Below are 26,229 nucleotides of genomic sequence, written 5' to 3'. Positions count from 1 at the left end.
GTTGGATAGCTATTGCCGTGCGAAATCGAAGTCTAGAAACATATACTGTTTCAAGGTAAATTATGACAGATGTTGAAAATTTTAATATAAAACTTCGTATAACTCAAGAAGTAAACATTCTATCTTAAAACTATTTAATAGAGTTCAGGGTGACGGGAGCGTTTAACCAACAATTCATCGAGTCATTGATCGCAAATAGAACGATAATTTCTTAACCAGAATGGAAATCAAATTCGAAACATACTTTTGTGTTTTGTTCTATTTGCTGTAGGTGTGAGCTTCGCCCTTCTTTAAACAGCAGAACTAGGTTCCATTCAATATGCGGCTAACGTTTTCGCTCAGTGTTCACCAAATATAGCCGCCCATACATTTTCCGCCGCCGGAGCTGTCTCCTCCAAAACAAAAGCAAAAGACGCTTTGCATTTGTCTGACATCTTGTTTTTCGGCTTTGCTGGACAATTTCGGTTCCTAAAAATCAATTAAACATATAATAAAAGTATATTATATTGTATCAAATCTCGAATACGTTTAATGTGGAACTTGGACTTGTTGAAGGAATAGGTAAATACCAGGTAATCAAAATGTTTCAATCAAACATATTTCCTTTTGTCGCAATGCTAGTCTGCTACCGAATTGGCCGATGTCGTGCATTTAAAAGAATCCTTTTATTTCTGTTCTCAGATTGTTGAATTCTAGTATGAACAAAAGAAGAAGGAACAGCTCGGTTCAAAGTAACCTTGAGGATGATGACAGTACTGAGGATACCACCCCGGAACAATCTCCGGCGCCGTCTATTCCACGGAAGAAGAAGAAGCTTGATCCGGTTTGTATTTTGTTTTTTTGCTTAGTTCAAGAATCGAATGTCAACATTTTTATTTCTAGGCGGAACTATGTCAACATCTGTACGATTCAATTCGTGCCTTCAAAAAGGAGGATGGAACTACCCTTTGTGATACGTTCATACGGGCTCCAAAACGTAGACAGGAGCCGTCCTACTACGAAGTAGTGGCAAATCCAATCGATTTGTTGAAAGTTCAACAAAAACTCAAAACTGAAACCTATGAAGATGTGGAAGATTTAAAGACGGATATTGAGTTAATCGTGAAGAATGCAAAAGCTTTCTATAAACCCGATTCCATTGAATATCAAGATGCTTGCCAACTGTTGGATGTGTTCAACGCCAATCGAACCAAGTTGATGGAAAGCCAACAGGAACAGGATTCGAGTGAACCAAGGCCTCGAAAAATTGTTCGCCCACGAAAGTCAACGCATGAACCCGAAGAGGCCGAAGACGATTTTGATCCATATGAAGAATTATTCAACTCGGTCATGACGGCAACGGATGAAAATCGTGAGCTGCACAGAATGTTTCAACTATTACCGTCGAAAAAGCTTTATCCGGAATATTACGACGTAATTGATCATCCGATTGATTTGAAATGTATCGCCGTCAAAATTCAGACGAATGCTTATTCGAACCTAAACGACATGGAAAAAGATTTGCTGCAGATGATTAAAAATGCCTGCACTTTCAATGAACCAGGTTCGCAAATTTACAAGGATGCCAAAACTTTGAAACGGATTTTTACAAACCGAAAGGCGGATATCGAAGCGGGTCGATTCCGTAAAAGTGCAAATCGGAAAGCCCGTACTGGGACTAGCCTAAGCTCAATGGTCGCTGCTCTGAAAGAAGAGGTTGAGAGTTCCGATGACGAACTGGACGACTCGATGGAAACCGAAGGAGATGGTCCACTTTGGCAACTATTCGATCAGCTGTACAATACGGCTAACACCAATGGTAATGCTCGTGGATGTGTTAATATACCCTGCTTAGTATTGATTATGTTTTGCGAAATTTGCATTATGTTGCCAGTTTTAGTTAATTTCGGTTCTGTTTTCTGTTCCCCTATCTGTTCCTGTCCTTATTTTCCTGTTGTAATGCTGATGAATGGCCTTTCCTTTCAAATATCCTTCCCTTGCGGTTTGAAACCACAACTTTCCTCTAATAGATCCCAATGCTGTAGGCGCGCCGCTTGGAGAGTCACTCTGGAAGCTACCGAATCGTCGCTTCCATCCGGAGTATTATGCTCAAGTTAAGAAACCGATTTCCATGGGACAGGTACGCAACAAACTGAAGAAGGGGCTGTACTCGAACGTCACGGACATGAGTGCGGATCTGTATGTCATGTTGGACAACGCTAAAAAGGCTAATCCATCCAGCAGTAAAATTTATAAGGTTGGTACGATTCAAAAATATGCTGAACATTCGTAACTTATGATTGTTCTTGTTTTCAGGATGCTGTTAAAATGCAAAAGTTACTCAATCAAAAACTGATCGACTCGGGTGATCTGGAAGATAGTGAAGACGATGACTCTGATTCTTCGATGGTGACAGTCACTCCCGCCAAAAGTAGCATTAAAAGAAGTCGTCCCCGCAGTGTCGCGGCGAATATTCACTCACCACCACAGACATCATCCGGAACGGCCAACAGCACTCCGTTGGTCAAGGGAACAAGTCGACCATCGTTATTAGCAACACTGAAGAAAAAATTACTGTCCCTGCACGATTACATGGTGGACTACACGGTCGCCGGGCGCCAACCGATGGTTTTGTTTATGGAGAAACCCTCGAAGAAGCTATATCCTGATTACTACCAAGTAATTCAACATCCCATCGATATGACGACGATAGAGAACAACATGAAAACCGACCGGTACGGTACGTTGGACGATGTGGTTGGCGATTACCGTCTCATGTTTTCCAACTGTCGCAAGTACAACGAAGAAGGCTCACAGATCTATGAAGATGCTAACATTCTGGAAAAGGCTCTCAATGAAAAGCTGAAGGAGTTCTCATCCATCAGCAAAAGACTAAGCACACCAAAAGCGTTAGTGAACTGATTATTTGACTATCACTTTATCACTAATCATAACGTTTTTTTTTTTTTTTTGTTTCACAGTTCCACCAGGACGAAGGCCAAGCTCAATACGCTGGAATCGAAACTTAAACATCTGTACGAAACCGTTCGAGAATATCGAGAGCCGAAAGCAAATCGACAATTATCCTTCATCTTTGTGAAACTACCATCGAAAAATGTAAGTAGCACTACTCGGGTCAGTATTTTAGGTGGGTTAAGTCGCGATGAAACTATTGACCAACCTAAATCAGGGTTAATAGACCTTTCCTACAGCAAGTTCTTGTGTTTTCTCTCTTTCTTTCCGGTGTTCCGTTTCACACACCACCTCCAATTACTGGTTGTGTTGGATGGGCATATGGAAAGAAAAAGGTAATTTTTAATTTTGAATGTTTTTTTATAATTCTATATCTAATTTGACTTATGTCGTTTTCGTTTGATGCCAAACCTAACCCAGTTTCCATTTTAACTACTGTCAAATCGGTTTATTGGAAGCCAATTTCGAATCTAGTTTCAACATAAATGAACTGAATTTTGATTCAGTTCCTTATATCGGGTTTGCTTACACCTCCGTTGCTAAGTGCAAACTTAACACATTTTCGTAAAAAGTGTTCAAGAAAATTCCCCTGGGCCAGTTTCAGTTTACTCAAACGAAAACGACATTGACGTGTATCAGTCGATTTTCACTATCGGTCGGTAAAACAGAGTTTGGTTGATGGATTGGCTAGAAAGCTTCCAGATTGCATCCAATTGGTGTCTGAGATACGATTAACCGCTATAGAGGTTTATAGAATATACCAGTGTTGTCAGTTTTTTTTTGCAATTTCACAGTGCTGAAGATTTTGCCTCTAAATACATTATCAGTCTAGTTTCCATTGTTGTTGGCGAAACAAACAAATTAAAAACATATGAATAAATTGTCTACAACATATATTACTGAAACAAGGGTTTCGGCTAGCTTTGAGATATGAATTAAATTAGACATTTTTGGGAGACAAAAATTTGAATTATAACAAAATTTAAACAGGCTTCCGCTTCTGCTGGCACAACAGTTTGCATTAGGTAACGTCGATCTGTTCTTATACATAAATAACTTTATTTAATCTCGGCTTTAACTACATTAGTCGTTCGCCGGTGTTATTGTACATATTTTCAATTACTACCGGAATGAGCAACATCAAAGTTTAATATTTTTCAGCATAGCAAAACATAAAATTAGATTTTTATTAGTTTTACAAATATGCGATGTAAAAGGAATTATTTTTTCAATGTACAATCAATGGTTGAAATATTGCATTAAACAAGTATATATTGCTCATTAAAGTTACGTTAGATGAAAAGTGTTCTCATCGAACTAGAAACGATTAATTTTGCATGTAAATCGTTTGATAACACTGGCTATTCAAAGGCTCTGTAAATATTTGTTCAATCTATACAATATTTAGTTTAAATAAGCTTCTACCATCATTGCTGAATAACTTCCCATATGGTCTAGTGGCTAGGATATCTGGCTTTCACCCAGAAGGCCCGGGTTCGATTCCCGGTATGGGAAATTTTTTTTGGTCGAAAGTGATTTATCAAACCTCTCGTTTTAGGAATATCCTGACTATTACGATATCATCAAGAACCCGATTGATATTGACAAAATCGAGCAGAAGCTGCGTAAACAAAGTTACGAGAGCGTTGACGAGATGGCTGCCGATTTTATGCTGATGTTCGAGAATGCCTGCAAGTACAACGAACCGGACTCTCAGATTTACAAGGACGCACTGTGCCTGCAGCAGCTTGTAATTCAAACTAAGCAAGCCCTGCGAAGTGACGAAACGGTACCGGACGTCCCGCAAGCCGTGCAAGAATTGCTACTTTCACTGTTCACCAGTCTGTACAATTATCAGGACGACGAAGGGCGATGCTACACGGATTCGTTGTCGGAACTGCCGGAGCATGACGAGTCTACGGATGGAACAAAGTGAGTGACTGTTTGATTTCAGTGTTTAGTGACCTTATCAAATCAACATCAGTTTCGATTTATCGGCACACAGCAGTTCAAACTGAACCGACTAACCCCTAAATAACCACTACCTGTGATCGGCCAGTAAGTCGCCACTCGTTTTTAGTTCTAGTTGAACTACGGTTCAAGCTAAAGTACTAAACTGTTCTATCGCGTCAATTTGACCTGCTGTGCTCGGGCAACACGAAGACGAAAACATAAACTGGATAGTCGTTTGACATCCAATGAACCAAAGATCTAATTCTAATTTGATTTCCAGGGTTCGTGGAATTTCACTCGACTTGATCAAGCGCCGTCTAGACAAGGGCCTCTACAAACGACTGGACATGTTCCAGGAAGACATTTTTACCTGCCTGGAGCGTGCTCGCAAACTGAGTCGCACCGATTCACAGGTGTTCGAGGATTCGATCGAAATGCAATCATACTTCATCAAGAAGCGAGACGAATTGTGCCGCCACGGAAATGTACTGGAATCTCCGGCACTCAGTTACACTACGATGCACTTGAGCGCAGCAGTCGAGGCCCTTCGGCAAGCAAAACTTCTAGAGGAGGAGGCCGACACGGAGACGGATGCCATGGTGAGTTTTGTATTTGTGCACGGGAAGATGATAAATTTGTTTTGGTTTGCATATAAATACACATATTCGAACAATTCAATCTTGACCCTGAGCATAAATCAAATAAACATAGATTTCCCACTGTACGGTGACACTAACAGTACCTCTAGTGAGAAACGGCTGTACTTTTTCCATTAGCTACTGTGGTTATTTTAAATGCGCAGGCAATTATGCACCCATTCTCCACCAGACGGTACTTTTGCTGTCACGGGTTGCTCAACTGCATTACTGTTACACTGGGAAATCTATGTTTATTTTATTTATGCCCTGAGATAGCTTATCATTTAATTCCGGATGTCGCACTTGTCATTTAATGGCAGTATGCCTATGGTTAAAAATAGAAAAATTTGGAAGAATTCGTCTTTCCGTTATATCTGATCCTTCAAACATTTATGATATTCTTTTCGTTATATAATAAAACGCTGCGACAGCTCAGCGAAACGACTCAGGTGGGCTGTAGGGACCAGTTTATGAAACAATGGTATACACTAACATTACCTTTTTAAATTGTAAACAATTATGTCAAATTAAGAAGAATATTCCCGTTTCATGTATTTTATAATTTTAAACACTTTTCGCTCTTTAGTTCCGGAACCGGAAGTCGGGTCCAAATACAAGTTGTGCTATAAGACGTTCCATTTGTATAATTAATTGTATCGATTCTAATTGATACGTAGAAATATTTCTAAACCATGTAATATTTGCTATTCTATGCCAAAATTGGCTATGCTGTATACCTTAGAAGACATCAAATTACCATTCGATTTGTATTTTCTTTAAAGATTTAAAAAAATATTTTCCCATTTAGAGTATTATGATGTGTTGATAATTGAAGTTAATCATTTTATTTTCACCGACACTCAAAAAATACCGGTAATTTATGTTCTCTATATTATCACACAACGCTTAGCAACACTGTATCGATAAAGCAGAATTTATGCTTCCGAAGCTTTTCCAGTTTGTGATATTTGCTTTAACTCTCTCCATACTAACATAAATAGCACTATAGAAACTCTTCCCTCATCAGCCGAAATAGCTCAGTTGGGAGAGCGTTAGACTGAAGATCTAAATGTCCCCGGTTCAATCCCGGGTTTCGGCAAAAGGGTTGATAATTTTTTTACCATTTTTTTTCACAGCAACCATCGCAAGGGGAAAGTATGACCATCGATCAGAAAGTGTTTTCACCAGGAGATTTTGTTTACGTTGAGCTTCCGGATAACAAGAGTAATTAGTTTTTGTACGATGCCCATCTTTGTACTTATCTAAACTCTGCTTCGTTTCAGTTCCTGGCATAGTATACATCGAGCGACTATGGACAAACAGTGACAATATAAAAATGATGTATGGCAATATGATGCTCCGGCCGTACGAAACGTACCACCTGCAAACGCGCAAATTTATGGAGCAGGAAGTGTTCAAGAGCGATCAACATCAGGCCATTCCGCTGTCGCAAGTGCTAAACAAGTGCTTTGTGATGCACGTTAAAGACTACTTCAAGATGCGTCCGGAAGGTTTCGCTGATAAAGACGTTTTCGTCTGCGAGTCTCGTTACAGTTCGCGGGGACGGTGCTTTAAAAAGATTAAAACATGGACGATGGTGCGTGCAAACGATCCGGTAAACATGGTTCAACGAGAAACACCTCTGGACGTGAAACGGGTGCAGTCCGTGTTCAAGGAACGCGTAGAAAAACACAAGGAGGAACTTTCCGAGCTACAAATGCAGGAAGCGCTGGTGGAGAAAGAGAAACCCAATGTGGTTGTGTACGTGAACGGTGGTGACGAAGGAAGTGTCTTTTTCGAACAGTACAACACTGTCTGCGGTGGGGTCGTGAAGACAGGTGACTTTGTGTATGTTGCCACTGAAGCCGGCAAACAATCGGTCGCACAGATTCAGTCACTCTGGGAGACGAAAGAGTAAGTTTTTTAGGAACGAAATATTTATTTATTTTGCTTAATCCATCCTCTGTTTCAGTGGTAAATCTTTCTTCCGTGGGCCGTGGTTGCTAACGCCTCCTGAAGTCCCGGGGACCATCAGTCGATTATTTTATCGTCAAGAAGTTCTACTTTCTACCATTCAGGAAAGTACTCCCACGGTGGCTATCGTTGGGCGTTGTGCTGTCCAGGAGCATCATGAATACATTACAAGTATGATAACGTTATGATTTGATTTCCACAGCTTACGAATCACATTTTTTCCACATTCAAGGACGCCCAACTGAGATCCCCGAAGCGGATGTGTTCCTTTGCGAGTCAGTGTACGACGAGATGAGGAAGCAAATCCGTAAGCTTGGTCCGGCGGGATTGAAAAAGTTCAATCATTCTCAGATGGTAACGACAGATGAAATCTTCCACTTCCGACGGCCGATCAATCCACCAAAGGTAGGCACGTCCCAGTCTCTATCGACAGGTTTGCGTGCGTGTGCACGTGTGTTTTTTCTGTTTGTGTGAATCATTTTTTATCCCTCTGTTGTGTGTTATTGTAGGTTTCCTGTGGTGAAATCGCAGCCATGCAGGAAAACAGGCCGATTCCATCGGGTGAACTGGTAAATACTAGCATTATTATTAGTTTAGTACTGTTTCGCACATTTTTCGTTTTTTGCTAATTATGTAGAAATGTTAGAGTTGGGTCGGGTCTCGGATATTCGTATTTGAAACCCTACCCGACTAAATCAGGTATTGAAAAAGAAAAATGTTCGGGTTCGTGATTAAGAATGTGCATATAGAGACTCAGGTTCAGTCAACCGAAATTCGATACGAGAATGAACCCGACCCGGTTCGGTCAGGTTTAAGTAGAGATTTCTATTTTTAATCAGGTATAAGTAGGATTCAGGCTATTTCGAGTTCGAGTTTGGAACGGATGAAGAATTTAGAAGAAAAAACATAACTCAACATGCTTCCGGAAAGCTTCCAGAACAAATCTTTAATCAAATTATTGGTCGAAGTGTTGTTTTTAGCGAGTTCAAATTTGTTTTGCCGATAAGTTTTCTAGAAAGATTATGTGTTTGTTGCTGCGGACCAAAAATTCACGTTTTCATGACAAACAAGACTGTGGATTCTTATATAAATAAGTATGAGTGTTTGAAATTGACCTGCAAAAATTTTGGCTTGATTCGGCAGGCTGTCACTACAGCTGTGAAATACTGTCTCGGTGACCCAGACAGCGTGGTGGATTTTCTTTTTTTCAGAAAAGACGTCAATCAAGTTTGGTCGAGCGGTTAGTGGCATGAAACTAAACCGTCTTAAAAAATAAAGGTTCCCTTTGGATTCCACTATGGACAATTTTTTCATAGTGAAATCCAAAAGGAACTTTCTTTTTTAAGACGGTTCAGTCAAAAAGAAGTTGAAGAAAAGTGGAAAGGAGAGTCGAGTGGAACAAGCATGCTACCTATAGCAGACCCTGGCATCTTGGAGCGATCTCAACCTTCAGTTCAGCAACGCCATCGCACGGCGTCTCATTCAACATGTCATGTCAATTGTATGGGTGCACAGTGCTGCTATTTGGCGCGTACGAATTTGACATTTCTCTCCCCTACTTCTATGTACGTGATTCGATGCGGACTCGCCTGAGGGCGTCATGGTCGCAAAAAAGGATGTTGCCAAAGATTTGTTCGGGAAATGTGAGAGCAGGATATCTTGTTAATATGATGTCTTTGCCAATAGTGTGTCCAATTTATGATGAGTATTGTTCAAAGATTTCATCAAAACAATTCGGAAAATATATTTCTCAATTTTTCCTTTAATAACTCGAACTCAACAGTGGCTTTTCGTTAGTCCCCGGGCCCACGGTCTTAAGAGCCCCTTAACGAGACCAATTGATGTAAAAAATTTAGTCCGGATATTAAATGACTCAAGTTGGTAACGGATCGATTTACCTTGTTGTTTTTCAACATAGACATTAGGCTATGCCCCTCGCGCACCACTTCTAGTGTTGGAATCGACAATCTTTAACTGTGGTTTGTTTGCTTTTCTGCAGGATGCGCCATCTAGATAGGGCCTATTTAAATGTTCAACAATTCCGCCATTTTTTGGTCGATGTTCGAAAATTTATTTAGTGTATACAATGCCATTCGTTGACAATTCATTCAGAATACAATTTCGATCAAATGTTTACCTTCATAAGACACACAACAAGATAACCTTTTCGAGTATTTTGCATTGTATTAAATGTGAGCGATTTCCGCTGGTATATTACATTTTAGTTCTTCAATAGTCTTCGGTTTTCTAGCATACACCTTACTCTTCAAATAACCTCAGTACAAATTGTCTTGGCTTAAGGTAGCCAAATATTTATCATATTTTTAACGATGTAAATGCACATTTTTCATAATTGTTTTCAATGTACATCGCTGCAATTTCAGTCCCTTTTTGTGTTAAAACAAACCATTATTAAAATGGCAAAGACTGACGTTTCTGAATCTGGCTGATTTGTTGAAATCGGCTGAAAATTGGTGGAGCTATTTAACATTCCAATAATGTCTAAATGGCACACCATGTATATAAAACAACTGAATGCAATTTTGATAGACCGATCGCGTCCTGAAATAACGCCAAGTTCCATTTTTTGTGCACAAACAAATTCGCGAAGAAGGGCATGATTTGACAAGCGATTTGCACAAAAAAACGGCATGTTTTTGTGAATTTTTTGACTGTGTAGTCAAAACCTTTTTTATTACATCACACATCAAAGTATAATATTATGAGAAATTCTCACAAATAAATATGACCGGTACCAATTATTCAGACAGGTCTCTAAAAAAGTAGAATTGCGATCCCCTTCATAAATTTTTAGTTTGTTAATTAGATGTTTACTGTTTAATGTTTACTGATATGAAATAGTTCTCCGTTGTCTTAAAAAAAATCATGTGAAACCCTCGAACCTGCTCAGAAAGCTTCATATTCAAAACATAGAAGTCAGAATTTTGAGTTTTCTGTTGCAAATTTGAAAGCGTTTTTTTATTATCGCCTTCAAAATAAACTCCTTTTGAACCTATACGGACATTCTAGCGGTCAATCCAATTTTCCATACACTTGCCATAGGCCTCGGCCGGAATGACCTTCAGTTCACACAGCGAATGACTTTTTATGTCCTCGGTCGAGTCATAACGTGTTTCCCGGAGTGGATATTTTAGTTGTCTAAAAAGGGAAAAGTCACAGGGGGCCAAATCTGGCGAATATGATGGTTGAGCGATGACTTTCGTTTCGTATTTGGCCAAAAATTTACTCACAATCATGCTGGAATTCGAATGCGCGTTATCGTGGTATAAAATCCATGAATTGTCTGCACACAAATCCGACCGAAATTCATGGTAAACAACACCGCGGTAATCGAAGAAAACGATGAAAACGGACAAGCAGCGTGATACAAATTTTCTACGATCTCACGACCCTCACTGAATGCTTTATGCCACTCAAATACTTGCGGTCTAGAAAGAGTAGATTCCTCAAAATGCTTCTGCAACATTTTTAATGACTCCGTAGCCGAAATTCCATTTGAAACACAAAATTTCAAGCAAACTCGGTGTTCAATTTTTTTAGTAAAAATAGCCAGACAAATTTATCGTGGCGTAAGCAAACAGCTGCCAAACACACACTAATTGACATATCTCGCTCAAACTTAACAGGAATGTCAAAGAAGGTTGTACCAATCAAGAAAAAAAATTACCGATTGGGTGTACGCGCACAGTTTAAATGGAAGGTAATGACAATCTATCATCGCTGCATCCTATTTGAATGCACACGGTTATTTTCCATTGCACTATGAATAGTATTGTCAAAATCTCGCGTATTGACAAAAATATTGTGTTGTGTGAGGATCTCTAACGTCGCCACGTCTTATTTCATCCATACGAACTTGGACGCTACGAATTCGGGTTCGTTTGCGTTACGTAAATTGCGTAATCGGAATAAACATGACCACGCATTTCTGTACCTTTACCTTTAATGCAGGGGTGGAAATAAGCACATTTTTTGATTCACAGTAAATGAAAATAGTCAGTATTATCGTTTCGTATCACATATTTATTGTAGATATTATAATGAATTTTGAAACGAATGATTTTTGATAAGATAAATTTTAGTTTTACTCAGAATTCAAAAAATTCTTCAATTTATTTTCCCACAATTTAAAACAATTGCAGTTTTAGTTTTGTTGCACAATTTTTTAATTCACGGTGTTCGGTTTTTTGATTCACAATCGGAAATCTTGATTCACATTTTCATGCTCAAAATTGGCTTATTTCCACCTCTGCTTTAATGTTTGTTCATATAATAATTGTTACATGAAATCTTCTGTTCTTAGCGAATGAAACACAAGAAAATATAGGAGGGTCAAGGGTCAGTGGGTCGACGATTGTAAATCAGCAACATCAGTAGAATAATCGCAATTAACCATCCACCTATCCTTTCATCTATCCGACTATAACCAATCAGTATTATCTTTTAATTGTTTGATTAATAGTATTTGTTCAACAAGAAAAGTATGAAGAGTAAAGTAATCCCGATATAAATTTTAAGGTTTAGTTCCCCTTAAACAATCACATTCGAAAACTCAGTCACAGAATAATCACGAAAACGTTCGTTCCAGGAATGCAAAGATGAATTCGGAATCATAGACGACTCGATTGACGGTCCGCCATCGATCGGTTCCGACGTGGTGGCGACGGCATCCCCTGTCCCACCGAATACGACAAGTACACCACAAGCGTCCGGGAAAAAGACCAAACAACCCGGACGGAAGCTGGTTACCGGTTACATTCTCTATTCGAGCGAACATCGTAAAACGATTGTGGCTAGCAATCCGGAGGCCACCTTCGGCGAAGTGTCCCGCATCGTTGGCAATGAGTGGCGTTCGCTACCGGATCACGAGAAGACGACCTGGGAACAGCGTGCTTTGAAAATGAACGAAGAAAACGCTGCCAAATTCGCAGCGGAATCAGGCGAAGGACACTGTCCCAGTCCAGCACCGACAAAGTCGGAAGGTCCGATTGTTCAAGAGATAACGCCCAATCATGTAAAATTTTTTTTAATATTTCATAATATTTTATTTTTCTAACAACAAACCCATCCTTTTCGTCAGGTTTACGAATGCTGCTGGGAAAAGTGCGACCATCAGTTCGAGGATCCGTTCGATTGTCTAGAGCATTGTATCACCGATGTGACCGGTTGCGTCTACAAGACATTCATGAAAGCTAGCGAACCAGAATTTTCCTGCATTTGGCGAAACTGTGTTCGACTGCGGCGGAATATGCCACCGTTCCCACACATGCAACGTTTGGTGAAGCACGTTCGGGAAGTTCACTTGACGAAGACACCCGGCAAAGTTGTGATGCCGCAGGATCGCAGTAAAAATTTCGTTCCGGCGAAACGGCAATCGATCTCACAACCTCATCCATCGACTGTGAAGCAGCAACCGGTTGCAGTTGGCACCGCCAGTCCAGGTTTACCACAGGCAGCAGGAACCGCATCCAGCAGCGCTGCATCCAGTGATGCTGGAGGCCCAACCACCCCCGCTAACCAGACGCAACCGAATGGAGCCGCCGGTGCTGCCGGAAACAATCAGTCAAGTAATTACATTCCTGCGTCGTACTATAATTGTGAGTTTTGGTTTGTTGTTTTAAATCTTTATTTTGCGAAGTGTAGCACTTTTCATTATATTATGCATGAATTAGATCTTTACTTGTTTGTCCATACGAAATCAACGTGATTTCATTTTTACTTATGTCAAGCTACACTACTAGATTGAAGATTCCAGTTAATCTGTTTGAGTAATCATAAATTCGCTATTCGTTGACATGACTGATTTATAGAAAATGTGTTCCATCTTCCCCCATTGGCTTGCATGCTTTTCCCCACGAAATATAGTGTTCTCATTCAGTTCCTTTTTATTTTCTCTTCATAATATTTTACGTGCAGTCGTTCCAGCACCTCCAGCAGAGCCACTATTTGTCACCGTTCCACCCCGACCACAGCGGGTACTGCATTCAGAGGCCTACATTCGTTATATCGAGGGTTTACAGGGAGGCTCACAGTATATAACGCCCTGGCAAAAAACGCTCACGGCCACTCGTGATAATATACCGAATCAAGACGTGAGTCGCCTACCAACGCACTGGCTTGCCAAAAAAGGACGCGACAAGCCGGAAGTTGTGGTTGACGCTCTATGGCAGCTGCGTGGTTTCCTGATGAAAGATGTTATTCAATTTGATCGGTTTTAAATTGAATTCTCTGGATACCTGCATTGTAGGACATTTAAGGTAGATCTGGTTTTCTTTTCCGAAAAGACAACAATAGACTATAAACCAGTACGGTAAGGACGCGTATATGTTTTTATTATCTACATCCAAACACTATATTTCACAATGTATATAATTGTGGGAAATAAAAGTATTTGATTTTTCATGTAACAGTCATCAGTTTTATTTGATTAATCCGAACTTATCCGGTTCTTTAAAGTTTAGACTTTGTGTCGCCATGGAAACCTAGCCCTTTACTGAGATGAAGAACTTCTGTTCCGCAACCCCAGCAAAGTGTTACTCCGCATCCGCCATGACCGTAATTGTGAATTATTGGTATAGTTCGCTTTCCTGTAAATAAAATAAAATCCTGGGTCATTTATTTATTTATTGTAAAATCAACAGACACCATGTGATCCTAATAATTAATTCTGAAACTAAGTAAAAAAGGGCAGTCAATCTTATCGTTCAAAACATCTGCTATCATGAGAGCTCCCGTCTTTCTTGCAGTGTGTCTATACCAATAAGCAATCCGCGATTTTCATAGCTCGGTAGTTGATGAGGATTAGTCCAAGGTAAACGGCGAAGAGCGAATCGAACGAATCTACGTTGAATCGACACGACTCTATTTACACCATTAAGGTAGTGAGGGTTCTAAACAACTGAACAATATTCCAGAGTAGAGCGAACGAGTGAACAGTATAGGGATTTCAAGCAGTAAACATCCGTAAAAATCAGATCAACGAGTGTGATGCTCAAGTAATTGAAACCTTAACCGTTGATTTTAACCATGGTAGCGATTTCGGACTTCAATCGCTTTATTAATGCACGCTAATACTGGTTTTTTCTGATTTGAGTTAGTCCTCCAAAAGTATACTATGCCGATCCCAGAAAACCGACATTGTGATCTTTCCTTCCCATTGAGACGACCTTCGCGGCACTCGTGCTGACTTCAGTCTATTGTCGAGTAATCATTCTGTTCTCTAGCTTATAACAATGGATTCAGCCAAACATGTACTCGAAGTGCGCTTGCGTTCGTCTTCCTAGCCCTAAAACAGTAAGTGCGAGATCCAGCGACAGGACACTCTGATCTGCAGAATCTTGCTTAACTAAGCCATGCTCGTAGGATCTGCTGCTTCGTGCTTTATCGGCAATGGAGTTTTGACCATCACGTATCTCTCAAAACCTCTATCTCACGGTATAATCTACAAGATGAACAGCCCCATAATATTTCTCAAACTTTTTTTTCGTTTCTGTTTCTGATTTCGGGAAAGGCCAGGGCCCCTCTGGGTACATGTCTGTCGGTAACATTTAAAATATTGATACGGTTGAATCATCTGAAATAACTTTTCAATTTACTTTACTCGTGCTAATGTTGATCAGTGTATTCCATGTCGTTGTAGGATCATTTCTAATAATTTCATAATTTTGATATTTCCAGTAGATTTTGGAAATAAGTGACTTCAATATGTTAAAACTGCCAAAACTCTTGTAACGCTTATTAACACCTATAATTTACGAAGTTTAAAGCTTCCTAACACACAAAACTTAAAAAAGATTACAATTTCGTAACGCTTGTATCTTTTGAAAATGTAACAACTGTGACATTTTGTAACACCTAAAAGATACGCATATAGCGATTGTTAACGACTATAACTTACAAAAGAGTAATGCATGTAATGCTTCGTAACTCCTAAAACTTATTTAATGTACCCTTACTTCAATGATTAAAATCAGGAAAAAAGCACAGGAATTGGTTTTTACGAACGCATTGTTGACATTACTCATATGCTTGCAAAGTGTCTTGCTCCTTAAGGTTCTACTTACAATCTCAGGAAAACAGCCATTGTTGAATAACGCTAAAGCAGTTTTCTTCGCTACTGCTTGATGAATCTTCAAGAAAAAAACATCAGTTGGTTTAAAAAAATGTTCTAAACAAACTGACATTTCTCTTTTAAATTTCCGTTCAACGACTGCGAAAAAACTGCTTTTGCGTTTTGCAATAATGGCCGTTTTTTAAGATTGTAAATTGCCTCTTAACATAAATCAATCTGTCAAAGTGCTGCTGCACTATACGAAGCGGAACTTGACTTGACTGTTTCCACAGCTTTTGCAACTGGTTCATTAGTGTACAGAACATTGCTAGTACTACGATAGCACAGACTAAAAGACAGGACACTATAATTGGATTCTTTAATCATTTTAACGGTCATTTCGAATATTCCTTTAGTTGGCACAGTACTCGCATATGACATGATGGCGCCACGTTATCCTATCAAGAACATCTAGTCTGTCATCTAGACTGTGTTTATCTTTTTCATTTATCAACAGAGTTTCCATTCATACAGAATTATTTGTAATGTATTGATTTGTATACGTCTATGCGAAATTCATGAAGGATACATAACACATGGATCAATAAGTCCCGAGACTAACAATGGAAACAACATTTTTTTTGCAAAATTTTTTTTATTCATCAACATAATCACCTTTTAGGGTGATACAATGGTTCCAACGTTTTTCCAATTTTTCAATACCATGTTTATAAAAAAATTTATCTTTCGCTTCAAAATAAGCTTCAGTTTCAGCGATGACCTCCTCATTTGAGCCAAATCTTTATCCCTGGAGCATTTTTTAAGATCAGCAAAGAGCCAGTAGTCACTGGGGGCTAAATCTGGCGAGTATGGGGGGTGGGGAAGCAGATCAAAGCCTAATTCGTTCAATTTCGCCATTGTTTTCATCGACTTGTGGCAGGGTGCATTGTCTTGATGAAAAAGGATTTTTTTCTCTGCATGTGCGGTCGTTTTTTTGCGATTTCCTCCTACAAACGCACCAGTAAGTCAATATAATAATCACTGTTTATCGATTTACCTTTTTCGAGGTAGTCAATGAAAATCACGCCATGCGTATCCCAAAAAACTGACGCCATGACTTTGCCAGCTGACTGCTGCGTTTTCGGACGCTTCGGACGGCTTTCGCCAGCTGTGCGCCACTCAGATGAGTGCCGCTTCGACTCTGGAGTGTAGTGATGTATCCATGTTTCGTCCATGGTCACGTAACGACGCAAGAAATCTTTTTTGTTGCGAGTAAATAGCGATAAGCTGCTTTCTGGATCATCGACTCGTTGCTGTTTTTATTCCATCGAAAGCAATCGCGGTACCCACTTGGAAAAACCTTTTTCACGCTCAATTTTTCATGAATGATAGTAAATACACTTCCATATGATATCTGTGTCATCTCAGCAATCTCACGGAGCTTCACTTTACGATCTTTCATTATAATTTTTGTCACTTCACTCACATTTTCCGGTGTAACGGCTTCCACAGGTCTACCCGAGCGTTCCGCGTTATTTGTGTCGGTACGACCACGTTTAAACTCGGCGAACCACCGACAAATCGTTGCTTTTAATGGACAAGAGTCCGGATAACATTTTTCAATCCATTGTTTCGCTTGCACGGTGTTTTTACCCATTAAAAAACAATGTTTTATCAAAACACGAAACTCGGTTTTTCCATTGCTAAACAAACTACAAAACGACTTTACTCCAACCTCGATAGCTCAGCTGTTTCTGGACGGATCGACTTAAAATGTTGACCCGTTTCAAGCAAAGGTTAGTACTCTAGAAATACGTCGTTACTGGTTCACTACGAGCGCCATCTCTGCTTTAGTCTCGGGACTTATTGATCCATGTGTTATTGCTAAAACTAAAAACAGAATTGTGCCTACTTCTCCTCTTCCAATGCAATATAAAATCGAATCGAATCGAATGTTTTGTTACGATATTTACTTACTTCTTGTCGGCCGCCATATGATTTCGGGGTCAAAAATAGTCAAGATAAACAACGTTGAGAAAATGAATGGTTACTTTCCAACATCGCTAAAAAAGTTGAATATATTATCAATGTAACTCCATAGGAATTTCAACTAAAAAAATAATATTAGAGTTTTCATTGCAAGATTTTTTTCAGTGTCGGAAAATAACCATGGATCTGTCAATAATAACCATGCCCTCGAGTAGGGTTATTTTTGACAACATCAAATTAACCACTCGAGTGCCAGATTTCAACCAAAAGTTAAAATTAACCGCGAAATGGTTCACAGCCTAAGGGTGAAGCCAGAGAGAAGGCGACAAGCGACGCGATGCGAAACTTGACAGATCGCACGGAGTCGCGCGGCAGAGCTCCGTTCATTCAAGTTCAGCAGAAAAAGGACATGTATGTCAGAGCGAGTGAGCGCGGAACGCGGACCGAAGCGAAGCGATTCAATGCGATGTACTGTTTTCACATCGCTTTCCTCTGACAGGCTGGCTTTGATCAAATGTAACTAGCTCACACGCGCGTCCAGACGCTTCGCGTGACGCTTTCACTCTGACAGTTTCTCAACCTAAGAAACTCTTCCTGGTATAACCGGCCTTACGAAAGCAACCTTTCATACTCTAAACCGCCGACTCGTAAGCAGGCCTAAGGGCATGTTCAGGAGCGTTCTAGTTCTAGATGCATAATTTATGTCAGTTACAAAATTTAAATCTGGATTTTATAACAAGAAGAACTGGCAGCCCCAGCAGTGTTTTATTCGTGTTTCAAATATACAAAAAATAGAACGGCATCGTAGACCAGTTTTAAATTTGACAGAAGAACTGGTCGAATATATAAAACTAGAACGGCTTGTTGGGGACACGTTTGTTCCAGTTTCTGTTCTATTATAGATCTTCCATACAGAACATTTAACTGCTGAATTTGCTCTAAAAGTTCTCTACCACAGAAAACAGACATCTAAGTAGAGATTTCAATATGTGTAAGTAATTTAACGGTTGTTTTAAAAAGCAATCACCATGTAGCAATTCTCCTGTGGAGGGGCTTCGAACTAGTCAGATTGTGCTGGAAAGGACCACTCTAGGAACTAGGAAATCACACAGGCTCTTGCGTTCGAGCTTTCATACAATGGTAATTCATGCGTGCAAAGTCGTACGCATCGGTGACTTTTAACGGATTTTTACTTGCATGCTTTACACAGCTTCTTTAAAAAAGTTTGTGCTAACTTGGAAGTCTGTCATCTGTGACTCTACTTCGAGAACATAATAATCATATCGAATATTCAATTGTAGCCGCTGTTCAATATAAACTACTAACGCATTGTTTAGTAAAAACGAAACGTAAATAAAAATTGAATTAGTTTATGAAATTCCCAGCACAATTCTCTAAGAAGGATATTAACAATTTCTTAAGACTCATTCGCACCAAAGGTCTAATTCCAGGTTTCAAAAAACTCAAATGCCAATTTTTGCATCTGAATGATATATTGGAGTTGGTAAGACACCATTCGTGTCCTGTCACCAACTGAAACCTTCTCTGTACCTTAAGTATGCAAGCCTAACATTTGTTGATAGTATAAACAAGAACAAAATGAGAAATCTTTCGCTTTTTCTATACATGCTTTATATGCCAACATTGATAACTCAAGTCATTGTTATCAATGGAATGTTATGTTATGATTGATAAATATTTGTACTGCTTTTTCTGTATTTTCAAACTCTACTTAGTACAGCGTGAAAGTTTTCTTCCAAATGAAACGCCAGTTTCGTAGTCGGCAAAACATAATCTCTCAACTCTGCCGATTGCAACTCTTATTATCAACCAGCTGTCTAACTGATAACACATGAGTCGACGCGTATATAATAACTTTAGACAGTTTCAATTATATTGCTTGCAATCGATATTTTTGGCGACAGATAATGGAAATAAGATCGTATGGCAACACCATAAAATTAAATAACAAAACAATAAGACGATTCTCACCTGCTTTGTAATGTTCCAGCTCCAGTCGTACTGTATTTCGCCCAGGTCGCAAGCCGACCCACTCCTTAACTTTCGGGGCCTTCTTAAGACTCGGCAGCATGCGTTCACATCCGTCGAAAATGAATTTACTATCCGTGGAACTAACGTTACGATTGAAGTCGTTCATTTGATGTGTTCCACCAAGTATCACTGTTTCGGAACTACAATCATCACAAATCATTATTCGAATCTTTCATCATAAATCGTTTATTAAACCTGGACTCACTTCGGAATGATATAGTTTCCATCGTCGCTATCGTCCAAAGTTATCTCGAAAATCCAAGGAGCGAAAACTCTCGCTACTTGACCCCGAATGGGAAGGACCTCCTTATCACCCAACATTTCTAGCGATCCTAGTCCTGTGCAATTAATTATCAAATCTACCTTACGATTGTTCAATACACTATCAATACTCTGCACCTTTGCTTGGACAAACTTGCCACCCACATTAACGAACCGATTAAACAGATAGGGCAGCAGCCCAGACGGCTCGCAAGTGAAGGTAGCAAAATGGTATCCTCCGGTGTAGCTTCGCCCGTGTTCGTAGCTCAATCGATCAAGTTCGGTTTGAGAGAGTTTCTGACACCCGTATACGATATCTTTCCAGGATGGTTCCGGGTAACCATCCGGATCTGTGGTCAGCCGTACACAGGGCTGTAGGCTGACTCCGATTCGGGAGGCCAGTCCATTTTGCCACAGTTGATGAAAAAACACATGCGTGGCGGTCGACCATTTGCTGAAATTGAAATCGAAGGTTTGGCTGCGGTTTAGTATGTCGAAATAATAATTTAATGAATTGCTGTTTGTATAGATAGTTCAATTTCGAATTTTTTTCAAAACTTCCGATCCAGTCACTCATTTTTGTTACAGAACAACCATTCATTATAAAATAACTTCTCATTTTAGAAGAACTAGTAATTTCAAACGATCATCTTTGATACCGTCGTTGATGGTACGATACACTATAATTTTTTTTCTCGAGGCTTTCGTGTCGTGTTAAAAAACGTGGTTAGCAAAGCCGTATCAAATGCGGAAACCGTGCAAAAAAAAAGTGTAGAAAGTTGCACGTTATAATTACGACAAAAGTTGAATTGATTATTTGTTTTTCTTCGACAAAACGTCATTGTAATTTTCGACAAAGAAAATTTAAAATCAGTTTGAAGTCGCGAGTGATAAAACGAAAAAAATGATTAATTATATCCAACGACACGTAGGTAAATGAATCTAAATGGCTCATGTTGTCTGTATAATCACAGAAAACAGATATACAGGCTCGCATATGAATTGTGTGTTCAAGCATGTGGCGAATACTTGCAGATGTCACCACGATCGAAGCGACTATTATAGATGCAGTATTCGCATCACGACACAATTTTTTTGGGTGCGACATTCACTTCACGCTTTTTTTTTGTTTTGTTGTTGCATAGAATGTCTAGTTTATTTTGTTTTATTCCCATTGATTCACGTGTTATTCAAACGACTTCGAAATAAAGTTGTCTTTTACTCTTAGAGAAATCGTGTGAGAAGTGTTCAAATGGTTGCAGCTGGAATATTTCTATAACAGGTAGAAGAATTTTGTTATCGTTCTGGAACATAGTGGAACGTTTTGAAAGCTCGCGGCGAACAGTCGAGTAGGTGGCAGTAGTGTTTCTAACGTATAGCAAATAAAAAAATTACACAGGTTTTTGAAAATTTTTGTTCGAGCCTGTATATCTGTTATCTGTGTATAAACTGTGTGTAAAATTTGCTCATTCAGCGTGGCGAACACTTGCAGATGTCACTACGATAGACACGAAGTGCCACCACGATTTGGATGTCGCTCTCACTTATGTTAAGATACAATTTTGGGTGCAACATTCACTTCACGCTAGATTTTTTTTTGCTGTTGGTTAAAATTATAAATTTGTTTTTGTTTTTTTCCGATCGAATTCTCGTGTGATTTATCCGACATGAAAAAAAGTTGTCTTTAACACTAAAAATCGTGTGATAAGTGTTAAAATTGTTGTAGTTGGAATATTTCTATAACAGACGGGAGGATTTTGTTATCGGTCCGAAACAAGGTCCGGAACGTAGTGGAACGTTTTAAAAAGATCGCGGCGAACAGTCGAGTAGGTGACAGCAGTGTTTTCAACGTATAGCAAATTTGAAATTTACACAGGACTTTGAACAATTTTGTTCGAGCCTGTATATCTGTTATTTGTGGCTAAAATATGTCTCTCGAAAATGTGAGTATCTCATTGCAATACGGCTCAGGAACATAATTTTCAATAAAAGATGTAAAATATGTCCGTAAAGTGACTGTTTTGAGAAAAACAGTATATCAAAAAATGGCGGATAAAATGCAAAACTTTACATCGAAAAGCTGCCTATTGATATTTTTAATTTTTTTCTATATTTTCTAGCAAACTGCCGAATTTGCATAGCAGAAAGATCCTGCGAAGAGTGATAAAACTTTTGTTTAGAAAAGTCTTGAATGCTCAACAAAGAAAGGGGACGTTTTGGCCAGCAGAGGGGCTTTTTTAATACTTTTCCCTAACATGGACCGAAGAGCGCGTACACAGAAACAGAAAAAACAAAGTGTTTGGATTTCAAATCAAAAGTAAAAAAACAAACACCGAATAAATGGTGATATCAACTGACGATCATCAAACTTCGATGTATTACACAACTGAAGAAAATTATACGCGACGATAATTTCGTAGAATTTTGCAAACTGCTATAGGAAAAAGATAAGCGATTCAATGAAACATTCTACTAGTATTCTTAAATTTATCAATGTTAAACATTATCAGATTTTATTCACTGTCAGGATCATGTTGCCGAATTTGTAATAGGATAACGTTGACCCAAACATATTGCACTTCTTAGCTTTCATCATATTTTTATACTAGAACTCAGCACACATTCAATTTTTCATTTTCAATTCATATGTTCGGGAGCACGTTTATTCTTTTTTCGGTGCTGGAGAGTATATTTCAATTTATGTAAAGTAATATGTGTAAAGCGAATAAATGTACATCCGATTTCCAAAAACAAAGTACCGCTGAGAAAAATATTCAAAACTCTACAAAAAAAAGGCGGGTGGGTAATGTCAGGGACATAACTGGATGACGTGAATACGAAAAAAACTCACATGTTCCTTAACAATTCCGAATATCAATTAGTTGATCAATTGTATGAATTATGCAAGCATTCCTCTTTTTCACATTTTTCGCAAAAAAGAAGGCTTCACTTGATCTCGATTATTGTGAATTTCACACAGCGAAAAGTGCACAAATCTAACTAAACTGTTCTAGATTTGCACTAAACTGAGGATATTTACCTTCGATTTGCGAACAATAAATCCGAATAGTTCTTTAGAAAACTTTTAGAGCCATTAGAACGGCTGATTTTGTGTAATGCTCTCCGCCGTTGTTTATTCACCAATGCTAATGACTGGCAGCTGTGACGTAATCGCTCTTGTCGAAAGCGAAACTAGCTGTGCAGACGACACAAAACACATCTACTCGCAGTGGCGATAGAATCCAAACTGATTCAATTTTTGTTAAGAAGTTTCTTTTTATGTGATTTCGTTTGTAGCTTTTTCACTAATGGGCGGTCCTAACGGCTATAAAAATAGCCACATACAGAATTTTAATGTCGATTATTTCATTTCGGATTTGCATTTCATTGAAAGAAACTATCAGGGTGCTGTACGGGATTCATTCCTACCTTTCAGAAGGACCAAATTGTGGAACTCACTACGATATTAAACACTGTTCGGAACATTTTCCTCGAACGATTTGTTGTACAGCAGCAGATATTTTGTTCTCTTCCTCAGAACGCATTCTGATTGGCTGGTGTTGACATGGGTCAAATGAGACAGGTTTTTCAATAGTGTACTATTGAAATACTTCAATGCTTTTGCTATACACGTTCAAGTTGAAAAATTTCGATTCTATTAGTAGTTAGATTATATAAATCCTTTCACAGATCACTGAATTATTTGAGATTATGTGACAGAACGAAAAATTTTATCATAAAATTGTGACCATATTTCCGATGGCGTGTAGCAAAAATTATGTTGGTTCTTTAGATACAACAAGAGATATTCACGATCAAAAACTTATCGCTCTCTCAGAGGGTAAATTTTGAAAAGGCACCCCATAGTAAAGGAAGTCGTATTCACGACAAAATATATTGGTTTCCAGCAGGCCCGTGCGCATGGGGGGGTTTTGGGGGTTTTAACCCCCCCCCCCCCCCCCATGAAGAATTTTTTTTTAAATTAAGTTTCATGAACAATGGAGTACTTATTATATTAAAGTGCAAATAACTTGACAATTCATATTTTTTTATCAATTTTTTATCAATTTATAAACTGACATAATGTGAACCCCCCCCCGCACGATCCTGTCAGTATTCGTTTTACATTTTTGGATACCCCCCTCTCCCCTTGAAACCCCCCCCCCCCCCATGGATGATTCCTGCGCACGGGCCTGGTTTCCAGTGTAACCTTGCTTCTAGTTTTGTTAATCGTGATTGTTCTCGTAAACATTCATTGGGGTAGGTTAGCCGAATTTTGTGCAGGGTTGGTTGGCCGAGTTGTAATTTTAGCTTAGAGCAGTGTGCACTAGGATATTCGTGAAATGTTATCTTTTTTTAACGGATTTGGATATTATGCTAATATAGATTATCATAGCAAAAAACATACATTAGAAATAAGTAATGCGTATAAATTAAAATTATTAACAAATCGAAATAGTTAAAACTTTAAAAATTCTAACTGTTGATAAAAGAGACGATTTCAAGATTTTATGAATTCAATACCATCAAAACTTTTAGAATTTATCGTAGATTGACCCAACCCCAAACAAAACTTGTTCATCAGTATAGAATCTGCTGTTGATGTAGGTCATCTTGAAAACGTCAGACATTCCCGCAAGGTGAGTGTGCGAACTGATTCGGAGGTGCGTCAAGGTCGTAAATAGCGAATTGATTCATTCAAATTTGAATCGATTTCCCATTTGGAGACGCGTATGCTGGTGGAGGAAAAGGTAGAAGCGAAGCTGAAAATGATCACAAATTCTACCGAAACTAAGACTAAAATAATTAAGACTAAAAAGTAAAGAGGCAGATATTACATAATAAAAAATGGTACATGCTAACTTTTTTCCATAAATAAACGTTTTCCCACAGATAACAGATATACAGGCTCACATATAAACTGTGTGTAAAATTTGCTCAATCAGCGTGTCGAACACTTGCAGATGTCACCACGATCGACACGATGTGCCACCATGATTTAGGAGCCACTTTAACAGAGCCACAATCTTGGGTGCGACATTTCACTTCATGCTAGATTTTTGTTTCACTGTTTCTTAAAATGACAAGTTTATTTTTGTTTTATTTCGATCGAATTCTTGTATGATTTATGCGGCATGGAAATAAAATTGTCTTTAACACTTAGGGGAATCGTGTGATAAGTGTGGAAATTGTTGTAGATGAAATATTTCTATAACAGACAGGAGGATTTTGTTATCGTTACGGAACGTAGTGGAACGCGGCGAACAGTCGAGTAGGTGGCAGTAGTGTTTCTAACATACAAAAAATTGGAAATTTACACAGGATTTTGAAAAATTTTGTTTGAACCTGTATATTTGTTATCTGTGGTTTTCCATTGATGCATTTGATGTGTTTCACATAATTTTTCAAACTCGGCCAACCAACCTCGGGACTGGGGTTGGCTGGCTGATTTTTTTTTCTTTGCATTTGAATGTTAATAACTATTTCCCTGTTTTTTTCAGGAATGGAAAAAATCACATATGTGCTCAAAAGGTGTATCTTTATAACAAAGAAAATCGTTTATCACAAAGTCTAACCAAAAAGAGTACAGGAATTCCGAAAACAAAACTCGGCCAACGAGCCCCGGTTTCACCTATTGTTTCAAATAATCTTCAAATAAATCGAATCACAGCTTTCAAAAAAAATATTAACATTTCCGAATCATTCGTTAGTTCATTTTTTTAAATTACCGAGCTGCTCGATGGTCTTTGGAGGTTATGAAAAATTAAATTACTGAACGCTCTGTAATCAATTAAATTACCGCAGCGATCATCGAACGTGAGGTCAGGAAAATACCGTATTCAGCAGAATGTTGCAAGTTTATAAATGATGCACATGATCTTAAAAATGTTACATAAATTTCACAGCTTACACAATCTTATGATCCGGAGTTTTGCCACAGTAGTACGGGCCCCATAGTCCTGCCGATCCGTCACCGGTCGTCGCCGGCGATACATCTTCAGAAATCAGCGTCACGCTGGCCACCCCGTAGTAATACTCAGCAAGCTGAACGGCGGCACACAGTCCATTCACACCCGCACCGATCACGACAATTTCCTTCATGCTGTGATCGTGTATACAATATACCCAACTTGCTGCTATGCACTACGATTCCCGTACAACCAAGCCCTTAGACGTTTAGGTACTGACTCTCTCGATAACCGAACGCAAACTGATACCGCAGCTCAATTCGAAATGCAAATTTAAATCAACTGTCTTATCAACGTTTTGCTTACCGCCAATATCAGGTGCAATCGTCGTAAGGCGGACGGATCAAGTTGTACGTTAGGAACACAAGGA

At 38.9% G+C, this 26,229-nt stretch overlaps 2 protein-coding genes and 2 non-coding genes across 9 annotated transcripts; 3 read left to right on the top strand and 1 right to left on the bottom strand.

The window, feature by feature from the left end:
- The first annotated feature begins 421 nt into the window (after nucleotides 1–421).
- On the top strand, nucleotides 422–13,945 carry LOC131427373 (protein polybromo-1). Of its 6 annotated transcripts, none has more exons than XM_058590505.1 (16): nucleotides 422–561; nucleotides 682–823; nucleotides 883–1,798; nucleotides 2,010–2,236; nucleotides 2,296–2,888; nucleotides 2,961–3,096; nucleotides 4,511–4,884; nucleotides 5,186–5,504; nucleotides 6,680–6,767; nucleotides 6,827–7,457; nucleotides 7,516–7,688; nucleotides 7,750–7,922; nucleotides 8,027–8,086; nucleotides 12,127–12,552; nucleotides 12,619–13,135; nucleotides 13,455–13,945. In XM_058590505.1, the coding sequence occupies exons 2-16, from the start codon at nucleotides 698–700 to the stop codon at nucleotides 13,754–13,756; spliced, it is 5,061 nt and encodes a 1,686-aa protein (XP_058446488.1). In that variant the 5' UTR covers nucleotides 422–561; nucleotides 682–697; the 3' UTR covers nucleotides 13,757–13,945. The 6 variants fall into 6 exon arrangements, with proteins under 6 accessions (XP_058446488.1, XP_058446489.1, XP_058446491.1 ...); XM_058590506.1 differs by having other exon boundaries at nucleotides 422–572; nucleotides 2,025–2,236; XM_058590508.1 differs by having other exon boundaries at nucleotides 422–572; nucleotides 4,541–4,884.
- Nucleotides 4,396–4,467, top strand: Trnae-uuc (transfer RNA glutamic acid (anticodon UUC)). The gene has a single exon. It is a non-coding gene; the product is annotated as a tRNA-Glu (tRNA).
- Trnaf-gaa (transfer RNA phenylalanine (anticodon GAA)) lies at nucleotides 6,570–6,642 on the top strand. Its single transcript has one exon. It is a non-coding gene; the product is annotated as a tRNA-Phe (tRNA).
- LOC131427374 (D-aspartate oxidase-like) lies at nucleotides 13,837–26,105 on the bottom strand. The gene is made up of 4 exons (XM_058590510.1): nucleotides 25,802–26,105; nucleotides 19,835–20,344; nucleotides 19,570–19,769; nucleotides 13,837–14,125 (listed from the first exon to the last, which is right to left on the bottom strand). The coding sequence occupies exons 1-4, from the start codon at nucleotides 25,990–25,992 to the stop codon at nucleotides 13,989–13,991; spliced, it is 1,038 nt and encodes a 345-aa protein (XP_058446493.1). The 5' UTR covers nucleotides 25,993–26,105; the 3' UTR covers nucleotides 13,837–13,988.
- Between the last annotated feature and the right edge of the window lie 124 nt (nucleotides 26,106–26,229).

Source organism: Malaya genurostris, chromosome 2 (genome assembly GCF_030247185.1).
Source record: "Malaya genurostris strain Urasoe2022 chromosome 2, Malgen_1.1, whole genome shotgun sequence".
NCBI classification, from domain to species: domain Eukaryota; kingdom Metazoa; phylum Arthropoda; class Insecta; order Diptera; family Culicidae; genus Malaya; species Malaya genurostris.
The sequence above is the reverse complement of the archived record's forward strand: the minus strand, read 5'-3'. Positions and strand labels throughout refer to the sequence as shown.

Coding starts and splice junctions, on each gene's coding strand:
- LOC131427373 (XM_058590505.1), top strand. CDS start 698: ATGAACAAAAGAAGAAGGAACAGCTCGGTTCAAAGTAACCTTGAGGAT. Junction 7,689..7,749: donor GCATCATGAATACATTACAA/GTATGATAACGT, acceptor TCCACATTCAAG/GACGCCCAACTGAGATCCCC. Junction 13,136..13,454: donor TCCTGCGTCGTACTATAATT/GTGAGTTTTGGT, acceptor TTTTACGTGCAG/TCGTTCCAGCACCTCCAGCA.
- LOC131427374 (XM_058590510.1), bottom strand. CDS start 25,992: ATGAAGGAAATTGTCGTGATCGGTGCGGGTGTGAATGGACTGTGTGCC. Junction 20,345..25,801: donor ACTCCGGATCATAAGATTGT/GTAAGCTGTGAA, acceptor TTTCAATTTCAG/CAAATGGTCGACCGCCACGC. Junction 14,126..19,569: donor GCTGGAACATTACAAAGCAG/GTGAGAATCGTC, acceptor TTTTATTTACAG/GAAAGCGAACTATACCAATA.